The sequence below is a fragment of the Saprolegnia parasitica genome (genome assembly GCF_000151545.1).
Source record: "Saprolegnia parasitica CBS 223.65 unplaced genomic scaffold supercont2.94, whole genome shotgun sequence".
In the NCBI taxonomy this organism is placed as follows: domain Eukaryota; phylum Oomycota; class Saprolegniomycetes; order Saprolegniales; family Saprolegniaceae; genus Saprolegnia; species Saprolegnia parasitica.
Window position 1 is genome coordinate 108,531 of NW_012156488.1, and position 10,502 is coordinate 119,032.

The following is a 10,502-nucleotide window of genomic DNA, read 5'->3' on the forward strand; positions in this document are numbered from 1 at the left end:
TCTCTGCGCCACCGACGTGGCGTGGGCCACACAGCAAGTCGTTGCTGGCGTCCAGTACCACGTCGGCGTCCACGGGTGCGCGACGACCGCGACCTCCAACTGCTCGTGCAATGGCCAGCGCCACGCGTATATGGTGACGGTGCTCGAGGCCATCAACGAGCCCGTGCGCATCACAGACGTTGTGTCCACTGTCGAGACGGGTCTTGTTGGCGGCGTCTCGGCGCCGGCCCCCGCGACGGCGGACGACAAGCTGCTGTACGTGCGCGCCGTGACCAAGGACGCCAACTTTGCGTCGGCAAGCGTGCCCCGTGTGTGCCCCGTGCAGTTTGTGTCCGTGGCCAAGCAGGTCGTAAGCGGCATCAAGTACATTTTTATCGTGCGGGGCTGTCCTCTCGTGCCCGCGGGCCCGCTCAACAATGTATTCGACTGCGGGTGCGAGGCGCCCAAGACGTTCCGCGTCGAGATCTACGAAGATGCGACGCGCCGCATTCAGGTCACAAACGCCGTCGTGCAGACCTAGTCAATGACTGCGAATGCATTTATTTTTGCAAGATAGTGTGGCTTCTGAGAGATAGCGTCAAGATGTAAACGAGAGCCACAACTAGCAGGAGACAAGTCGACGTCCGGACGACCATGAGTGTTTTCCTTCAATCTATTATCACCACGGTCCGCTTCTTCCTCAATCATAACTACTAGGGGCTACAACTCGGTTTGTGTTGGCCATGCCGGTGGTGGGCGAGGCGGGTAAGCTGTTTGCTTGAAAGTACAGAGTCGGCAAGGTGCGATTCCAAGACGTGGAAAAAGTGTTAAGCACAGATGGTCGAGTGCACGAAGAACAATAGAAGAAGAGAAGAGGAGAAGGGTAGAGCAATAAAGGGGGCGCGTCCGCCCCTGAATCGTGATCATATTCGATTCAATCCTCTTCCGCTTACGATTTACTTGTAAGCGATACCGCCACTCGCAAAAACGGCTGGATGCCAAGAAAAGAAAAGAAACTCTAGTTTGCCCCCAACACTTCGTGCTCGGCGTTCGAGGAGCAAAATGCCTCGTTTCTTTTTTCGAAACGACCCCTGCATGATCTATTGTGCAAAGCCATCAAGGTGGCTGCCGCGCACAAAGCGAGCTTCCCCGCAGTCACCCCATTTCACCAACGTTAGCTCAGCTGCGACTAAAATCCCGTACTAGGCTTCCAGCATCCTCTGTCGAAATCACACCACATTGTCAACAATACAAAATCGAAGAATGAGCCGTGCGGAAGTAGCAGTATCGACGAAGGAATCGCACGAAGGTTGAAGGACTCAATGCTTTTCTAGCGTCGTCGCTGTCTTCGCAGCGGTGCTAGCACCAACCATATTCAAGAGTAGTCCGCGCAAAGGTCCAGGATAACACAACCACAGAGGGCGAAATATTGGGGTTAGAAAGGTCGGAATCCCCCTAGGTGGAGCAACTATCGACGAAGTTCTCCGTCAGAAACGATTGTGTGGTCTCGAAGCGTCCTGCCGGACAAGGAGTACCTACGTAGTGGTTGCCAAAGGAGGTGTACTAGTACCGGAACGACAGGTAAAAGGCGTCGAGGCACTGCGTTGCGACAGTAGAATGGGTTATAATGCTGACTGTGCTTCTATCTTGTAAAGAACGGTAGCCCGTTCTCGGGCGAAGGAGGTCTGTGTGGCCGTCTCATGGAGCCAATGCAGCGACGCCATGATGACGTCTCCGGATGCTGTTGGGTCACGTCATTACACTGGATTCGATTACGTGTGGACCCAAACGTTTAACACTTTAAACGCGTTTTTGTCGCGACCCAATCACATTGGCCACGTCAGGCGGGAATGCCACGCGCAGCGTTCGGAGCCTCAGGTCACATGAACGGGTACATATGTAGCGGGCGTCACTAGATAACGTTTAAACAGTTTTGTGCTATGGAGAGAAGGCATGCAGCCCATCACCTCGAGACCGCATCCCAATGGTTCCATAGTTTTCTTATACAATCGTATGACAATGGAAGCGACTCGAGGACATGCCGCGTGAAACTGTGTTGGATCCATTCGACACTCTCGTCACCACCTAGACATGGTCATCGCCATCATTTTTGAGCCGCACTGCGATCCCCCGCCGTGCGCCTTCAACAAAAGCAGTTGCTATAGCACACGGCGCTTCTCGACCAAGGTCGCTTGCGGCGTTCGAGGTGGAAGCGACAATATCGCTCAACGTTCAAACATGCACAATAATCAACAGCGTTCTCGTCCACGACACATTGATCTTCTTGCGGAGGTCCCTACTCGCTTCTGGCTACACGCCTCTCTCCACCGCCAACCACTGTCGGCACTGCGCCATTGCCTTCATCGCGGACGAGCATGATTTCTCACATTCGAAGCCATCGATACATTTGAAGCCTTCGACTCGTCAAGGACCTTGCGTTAGTAAAAACAGTGGCCAGTGGTACAACGCATCGCCCATCGCGGTTGCGTTGGCTTGAAGTAGCTTGATCAGTACTCGTCGTCGCGGGATGTGGCACGTGTGGGTGGCAGCAGCGCGCGATCGGTCCGCTATCGTCCAATGGCATTGCAGTATTCTATCGCGTAGCCAATCAATGACGAGATCACCCAACTTGATCCAACGAGTTCAAAAAAGATCGCCGATCATCGCCCGTGTTCCCTCACGCAATCCTTCCGCATCGTGCGGCTGCGCGGATGCAGCCCAAGACGACGAAGGCCCCTACGGTCACGTGCCAAGGCCATCGTCCAATCTAGTCGTACACTGCGTCGATTCAGAAACGTGTCTTGAACCCCTAACCCGCCGGAACACGACCTCGACGACCACGGGACCAGACGAGGGACCAGCGATTGCTACAAAGCGAATCGATGGGTTGAATGGATCCAGTGGTGAAGCTAATGATACCCCTGTCAGCACCGCACTCCACTGACGTGCTTGCAAAAAAGCCCCACGGTATCAGGCACGGTCCCGCCACATGTTGTCCGTTGGCGTGGCCAAGCGACGACGCGCATGTCACGGGCCCCTACTGAGGACACGGGCGGCGATGGGCCCATGGACCCAAAAAAGAAAGCGCGGTAGCCCAAAGCAAGCGAGTTTGATCGCCCTGAAGAATCTACGCGCGTCGACCGAGTGATAGTTGATGTCAGCGCTCGATGTTCAAGCGCCATGTACACAGTATCACCACCCTCGAGGAGAAGCACGAGTATCCATGATAGAGATGGTAACACCACCTGCGCTGAATTTTGCGGCCATGTCACTGCCCAAGGCTTGAAGAAGTCGAAGAAGCCGCGTCTTGGTACAGTAGGAGGCGACGACACGCGAGTCACTTGAAACGCAGCAGCAGCGAGAGCCACCAATGCGCTGCGGTAGCCTGCATCTTGAGTCCAGCGCAATGCACCCTGCGACACATTCATGTGGCCGTACGGATGGCCACGATCGCAATTCGTTCAAGTGAGTTGCTTCAATATCGCAACCCGCCTCGGCAGTCGTCGTCGTCTTCTTTCATCTGCAAGGGACACGCCGTCGTAGCGATCGACCAGCCAAACGCTTCCTTCCTTACGAGCTGATTCTTCGAGCAGTCGGATAATACCTCCTCGCCTTGCACTGTTTTGAGCATTTTGGTTAGCAAGTTGGGAAAGGGATGTCAACCACGTGGCGATGGCCCGATTACTCTCGCCGCTCGATGCGGCACGGCGAGAAGAGCTAATAACACGCGATGACATGTATCTATCAATGCGCGCCTCCTGTGAAATGACCGCGTTCGACCATTAAATATATGGAGTTTGACAGTCGTTCTCATGTACTTTTTAAGGCAATTCTGTGCCCCTCTCGATCTTTCCGGCGCTTGTGGTGGCCATGGAGGGACAGGCGCCAGCTGGCGGCCAAGGGCAATGTGGCCCATCTGGTCGCAGCAGCGCTGCGTTCGGGTGGCTCCATTTCTTGACTTGCCATCATGCACCCGACCGAGTACATGATGCCACTACCGCCATTGCATGCCTTCCAGCGCCACCACGACACGCCGCTCTCGACGTCGCTGCCACCCATCAAGCTCGCGCCGTCGTACGAGCCGACGCGGCCGATGAGCAACTTTAGCATCGAAGTCATCACGGGTAGGAAGAGCAACCTCGTCCGCGCGCGTAGAGGCTCATACCAATGTAGGCATGTCGTCGCCGCCAGCGTGCAAGAAGCGCAAGATGGGCATGTACGACATCATGGACGCCGAGCCGGCGCACGCCAAGCATCCGTCGCCGCCGTCTTCACTCACGATCTTTCCGTCGCAGCGCCGGGGCAGCAGCCGCCGCCGCCCAGCGACCATTGCGCGGCTCAAGAGCGGCAAGGACATCTGCGTGGTCGCACACGACGGCGTCATTGACTGGCTCGACACGTACTTCATGTATGGCTTTGACGCCAACTCGATCTTTGGGTCGCTTTGCCCCGTCGAGAAGGGCGAGTGGGTCCAAGAAGAGCTCGACTACCTCCGCCAGCTGCTGCATTTGATCAAGGCCGGCAAGATGCGCGTGCCGTTTGGCAAGTCGCTCGACACGTACCTCAGCGACCGCCTCCACTCGGACCTCACGCGCATGCGCAAGCAGCTGCAGATGATGCAGGTGCACACCGACGTGCCGCGTCTCGCGCATTTGCATCCGATGACGGACGACGAGACGAGCGCGCTTAAGGACGTCAAGATGCGCTTCTTGCTCCACCACCAGGCCAGCGTCGTCGATCAAATGCAGAACCAGGCGCTCGACCAGTCATGGGTCCTCTCACTCAAGCAGTGAGGTGTGTAGTAGACAGATAGGATAGTAGGTAGTCTCGGTGTTGTCAACGGAGAGGCGCCCGGGAGATTGGATCCCGGGCGGCGCCGTGCGTGTAAATATCATGTGCTCTGTTTCTCGGTTGCCGATCGGCTGCGGATCAGCGCAGTAAAATTGGCTACTGCAATGTGCCCATCCCCGTAGATCGCGGATCTTAACTCCACGACTCCACATACCACGGTGCATTAAGGATGCAATAAGATCTCAATCGAAATCCAACCACGTCACATGACGTGGAGGAGGGCATGCTGGAAGGATGAAGGACCCACAGCGAAGGCGCAGGTTTTATACTGCGGCTCGAGCCGCGAGCGACCGACGTGTCGGTGGCATCGGTCGGAGGAGGTGCAATGAAACAGATGCCAAGGTCGTTGGCGATATGCACCTGCGAGACCATGCCGATGCGACGAAACCAGCTGGCCCGAGGCCACCAGATTGAACCTACGCCTGTTCCACCCATAGCATTTACTGTACTGTGTGGCTACCTATGGCCATCATCGGAGGTGTGTTCGTTGGTTGGATCCCATGGGTGGATCCGATGCGTCAACGACAACCAAGGCGTCGAGTGGTACGGTCAATACTGTAGCCTTGGGGACAGGTCGATTCAAAATGGCTCCTTTGAGCACGGCGAGGTTTTAGCCGCGCTGGAATCAAGTACCGCCCCTTACTTCCGATGCGGAACCAGTCTTACATGTAGCAAGTACCGACCACGACTAGAGCTCGATACCTCCACACGATTCAGAAAGCACCACCATACGCCATCATCCAAGTTGCTTCTAGGTGCCTCGACTGTCGACCATGCACACTCGCACTCACTGTCCGAGCCACCAAATCCCTGCGAACGCCTTCCGACACGAGCACGCTATGGCTCGGAATAGGCCAAGTGCAAACAGATATCGCACAACAGCGAGGTGGCCGCATCCAACAACGCACAGGGCGAAGCCGTTTGGTCGCAATGCTCGTGTAAGAAGCTGTCCAGATGCCCGTGGCCGGCAGCGCCATGCATCACAAGCTCGCCGCAGTCATTGCTTCGGTGGGTCTTAAGGAGAAGCCATCCACTGATATGTACCCCACATCCTTATTACCATCAGAAAAGGAGTAACCCGCCGGAGTCGATCCCAGCTCCACCTGGTCGACACCGCAAGACGCAACAACGATATCGCCACGAGCTACGACGCTGCTTGACGCCTTGCAAGCAACGCGTTGTCACAGACATTAGCAAAGGCTGCATGAGGCAGAGATCCTGAGTCTTGGGTTTGGATCTTGTGGGTTTCATCGCAACCGTCGGGCAACCGGTTCACTCCCGCATTCGCCGCCACATGCCCATGAGCTTCTGCTCGGCGCATCTGTACCAGCGCAGCCTCGGCGCGCTCAGCCTGCTCACGTCAACCAGCCTCTTTGGCTTGTGTGTCTTTGGCTTCCGCAACCTCGCACTCGGCTCGACGCTCGCCGAGCTCCAGGCGACGACGAGCCATGGCGTCGTGCTCTTCCTCGGGCTCACGCTCAGCACGCTCCTCCTCCTCTCGGAGCTGCAGTGGCACCGCTTCTACGTCCTCTTTGGCTTCCTCATGTACCGGTGGGGCCGCGCCTTCACGTTTGGCATTGCAGGTAGCCCGGAACGATCTCGTCTTTTGGGTCCAACACCTCTGCGCTCTGTAGGCAGCATGGCGCTGCTTGTGGGCACGAGCCGCGGAAGCTGCACAACATCGTGCATCGAATACTACCTCCTCTTTATCGACGGCGTTGCGTGCCTCGTCGTCGCATGCTTGCACCTCACGGCGATCCCGGTCCTCGGCGCCAACCGCGCCGTGCACGATGACGTGGCAGCCGCACAGCTGGTAGTACGACATACACAAGGACTCTCAAAGTGCAATGTGGCGACTAGGCGGACGACGACGGGTCGGTCACCGCATCGACAACGACCGCGAGCTCTCTCGTAAGCGCTGCTCTGCGAAAGAAAGGCAAACCTTAGCCATCCAAGGAGACCGAGGACCCGACCCTCCCAGCGTGGATGCGAGCGTAGCGCCATGCGTGTGTCCAAATGAAATGAGTTGTTGCATACGAGCAGCGGGCTGCAGGCCTGCTTGTCTACCAGTCGGACCTCGTACCGAGGTCCATGGATGCTAATGGCATGTATAAAGAGCTGTGCGGAGAGGGCAAGCGTCGACGGATGCCTGTGGCGAGCAAGGCAAGCGTCAGAATGCTAGATTCTGTCGACTGGCTTTGATCTAGCGGCTTCGACACACATGTCGACCACCAGGTAGTGGAGCTGGGTTCGAGTTCTTGTGGTTCCAACGGCGGTAACCATCTCGATACAGCCAGGACGTTGATAGCTCAACAATAAGCTTGCATGGGACGTAGCCGCTTGCCACGCGCAGTAGTCGCCTCCATTTCTGGTGCTCTCACCAGACGCACTGGTGCAGAGGTCTGGTATGACTATGAGACATGCATGCAATGCACTCGGAGCATGCTTGGTTTGCTGTTTTTGCTTTAGAATGGAGGGTGTAGTACATGCAATCGCCTCTTGGCTCACGCCTGCATCCAAGCTGGCAAGTTGGGGTTGCTCGGCGCCGTCGACTTGGTCGGCGCCGCGACAGACGCCTCGAACGGCGACTAGGCATGGTCCATGGGTTTCGATGCGCCGACATCAGGACGTACCCGCGTATCGACCGGCGCCGCGGGCCGCGTCGATCCAAGCCGCACGGCCGCAATGTCGATGGCCTACATGTCGTACATGTAGGAGCACCGATCTGCATGGATGACAGACGGTACCTTGTCTGTCGGCTGCGCCACAAGTTGCGACTTGCTCGCCGACTTGTCCTCGACGGGCGCCGTGTTGTTGGCGCCCAGCACGGGAATCGCTAGCAGCTGGAGCATGCCGGCCACGAGCAGCGCAATCCCTTCGGCGAGCAAGAGTGTATACTCGGTGCAGCCCGTGCAGCCGCTGCGCGTACGCCCGACAAGAATCGTCATGATACCTACGCACCATGAGCATCAATGGCGTCAATCTGGCAGCGTACCCGACACGGCGTAGAGCACGGTGCGCCCGAGGCGGTAGCGCAGAAAGCCAAAGAGGAAGAAGAAGCGCTCCCAGCGAAACTCGCCGAGGAAGAGGAGCGTGCCAAAGGTCAGGCCGAGGAAGAGGAGGCAGCCGTCGCTTGTCGTCGCCTCGACTTGGTCCATGCTCATGACCGAATGCTTGGCGAGTTTATTGAAGCCGACGATCGAGAGCAGCACGAGGCAGCCGCAGACCGAGAGCGAGAGCGTGCGCAGGCTCTTGCGGAAGAGCATGACCTGGCGCGGCTCGGTGCTCGCGGGGTTCATGGGCGCGTACGGTGAGGCGAAGCTAGGCAGGTAGAGGAGGCGGACCGTCGTGGGCTGCGGCTGGGCGTTGGCGGTCCAGACTGGGCTGCCACGTTCCGTAAATTTAGCTGCAAAACGCTCAAGATCGCGTTGGGAATTTCCCTTTTTGCGATGAAACGAATGCCATGCAGAGAATCCTGTATTTATGCTCTTGAAAAGGTCTTAAAGGGATTACAATCCTATTTTAAATGCACTATTAGTATGCCTCTGTTGTAGTAAATATAGGTCGATATATAAACACTATATATAGATAGATAAAAAATATATATGCATTTTGCAGGGATTTAAAAAAGAGCGCGCCTTCCCAGTGCAATCATCCTTCATGGAGGTAGATAAAAGATCATACTAGGTTATTCTCCCTGTCCGGTTGCCGTGCGGTACATACAAACACCGAGTCTACGTAACCGGACACTGCTGGAGCGACCTCAACCTTGCTCCGAGCCATGGACCAGCGTCGGATCCTCGAGGCCGCGCCGGGAGACGCCCATGTATGCGTGCATGACCCGCATCTCTACGACTACCTCTCGACGAGCCAAGATGCTGGCTACCTACGCGCGCTGTGCCCGGCCATCGACAAGGCGGCGAGCAAGACCGATGCCATCAAGATCGCCTTCGTGCCAGCCTTGTACAAGCTGTCGATGAGCTGGTGCTACCGCGCGACGCGCTTTACACATGCTGTCGTAGCGCTTGTGACGGCCAACGCCTACATCTCGACGCTTGGCGGTCCGTACACATGCCATCGACGACGAACGCCCAACCTCTCATGCTGCGGTCGCGCTGTAGGTGGCTACTTTCTCTGTCGCCACTTGAACCAAGCAAAGCTCATGGCGCAGCTCCAGATCTGCGTCTCGCAAGGCCTCCAAGACCCCATCTTGGCCAGGTACGACGATCATATACGAGCGACATCCTTGGACGTCGATCGTAGCAAATGCCGGGTCAACATGGCGTACGGTGCGATGGCCCAAGGACAGTTCAAGCGCGCGTACAAGCTGCTGCGGGACGAAGGCGCGACGGCCGAGGTACGCATCGATCTTTGATGCTGGAAGATGCCGATGCTCGTCTGGCAGGCGCTGCAAAGCGACGACCTGCGCAACGTGGTGCACGCGGCAAATGTCTACTTGCGCAAGACGGTTGCATTGCACAAACAGCTCTTGCGACACGAAGAGACCGACACGACGCGCGTCGTCGACGAATACTACCGCCAGCGCGTCGTCAAGCGGTAGCCCGATCCACTGCCATCGGAGTAGAGGCATACGAAAACGGCAGGATCCATGGAGTTCACGATGATTTCTTCCACGCTCTTCTTGCGCATGCCAACGCCAACGGTCGCCATACCCATCGATATTCGGCCACTGGTTGATGCATGCTTCCTTGTCGGTGGTCGCATCAAGTGCATTCGACGTCGTGCGCCTACCTTCACACAGTGCGTGGCTCCGAAGCGGACGTCGGTAGCGCAGCTCTGCGAGGTCTTTGGCCGCGATAGAGCATATTCATACGTGGCACGTTCAGGTGCGCATCCTGCTTTCCCAGCTCGTGCGATCGCCTGCCATGCATACAGCTCCTCATGCATACATACTTGGTTGCGGACGTGGGTCTTTGATTGCCATCGAGCAGTTTACGCCAGAGAATCACGTCGGACGGTCTTCGTAAGGTGCACTTGGCGGAGGGACCTGGTCGTCGAGGCAGAAAGAGACGGAAGCGCGGGACAAGGTGCGCGGTCACGCCCTCGGGTGGCTCAGACGGTTGTAGACGTGCCGTTGTGCTGCCTTGACAGCAGTCAACCGTGGACGGTATTCCTTCAAGCACCGTTAGTTTTTGCTCATTTCATTTCAACGCGACCTCGTGTGATTGATTGATTGATTGATTGATTAATAGTAGAAACGTGTTGACTGCTACACACGACATGGACACAACCAGAGGCGCTTCGATGGCGCCGACGGCAAGACGATGGCCGATCAGACGCTGCACGAGAGGTGACAGGTGCGTCGACAGAGTGGACACGTGTTGTGCTGTGCGAGCCACGGGCCAATGCACTTGGGATGGAACCCGTGGTGGCATTGCAGCGTCAGCGGCGACGTGAGTAGCGCCTCGAGGCAAATGGCGCATTCGACGACGGGCGAGCTCGGCGCGACGGGTGGTGCGGCCGTCGGGACGTTGAGATGCACGTCGATCAAGCTCACGATCGCGGCCACCATGGGTGCGTCGTCGCCAACCACGTGCTTTTCGAGGCAGCGCTGCCGCAGGATGAGCACGAGCTGCATAAACTGGACAAGCCGCAGCGCCCGTGTGCGCGTGCGATCGTAGGTTGCAAAGCGATCGCGAGCCACTGCTTTT

General features: G+C 57.1%; 5 protein-coding genes across 5 annotated transcripts; 4 read left to right on the top strand and 1 right to left on the bottom strand.

Moving 5' to 3' along the window:
* Nucleotides 1-130: 130 nt before the first annotated feature.
* Nucleotides 131-520, top strand: SPRG_13040 (hypothetical protein; the record flags this gene model as incomplete). Its single annotated transcript, XM_012352233.1, has 1 exon — nt 131-520. The coding sequence occupies one exon, from the start codon at nt 131-133 to the stop codon at nt 518-520; it is 390 nt and encodes a 129-aa protein (XP_012207623.1).
* A 3,410-nt stretch (nt 521-3,930) lies between these two features.
* Nucleotides 3,931-4,834, top strand: SPRG_13041 (hypothetical protein). The gene is made up of 2 exons (XM_012352234.1): nt 3,931-4,103; nt 4,153-4,834. Exons 1-2 carry the CDS (start codon nt 3,947-3,949, stop codon nt 4,770-4,772), a joined length of 777 nt encoding a protein of 258 aa, XP_012207624.1. The 5' UTR covers nt 3,931-3,946; the 3' UTR covers nt 4,773-4,834.
* A 1,296-nt stretch (nt 4,835-6,130) lies between these two features.
* Nucleotides 6,131-6,777, top strand: SPRG_13042 (hypothetical protein; the record flags this gene model as incomplete). Its single annotated transcript, XM_012352235.1, has 3 exons — nt 6,131-6,413; nt 6,465-6,643; nt 6,691-6,777. 3 exons carry the CDS (start codon nt 6,131-6,133, stop codon nt 6,775-6,777), a joined length of 549 nt encoding a protein of 182 aa, XP_012207625.1.
* A 477-nt stretch (nt 6,778-7,254) lies between these two features.
* Nucleotides 7,255-8,225, bottom strand: SPRG_13043 (hypothetical protein). The gene is made up of 4 exons (XM_012352236.1): nt 7,826-8,225; nt 7,578-7,783; nt 7,464-7,526; nt 7,255-7,418 (listed from the first exon to the last, which is right to left on the bottom strand). Exons 1-4 carry the CDS (start codon nt 8,127-8,129, stop codon nt 7,335-7,337), a joined length of 657 nt encoding a protein of 218 aa, XP_012207626.1. The 5' UTR covers nt 8,130-8,225; the 3' UTR covers nt 7,255-7,334.
* A 336-nt stretch (nt 8,226-8,561) lies between these two features.
* SPRG_13044 (hypothetical protein) lies at nt 8,562-9,466 on the top strand. The gene is made up of 4 exons (XM_012352237.1): nt 8,562-8,891; nt 8,952-9,048; nt 9,094-9,187; nt 9,236-9,466. The coding sequence occupies exons 1-4, from the start codon at nt 8,612-8,614 to the stop codon at nt 9,389-9,391; spliced, it is 627 nt and encodes a 208-aa protein (XP_012207627.1). The 5' UTR covers nt 8,562-8,611; the 3' UTR covers nt 9,392-9,466.
* Nucleotides 9,467-10,502: the final 1,036 nt, after the last annotated feature.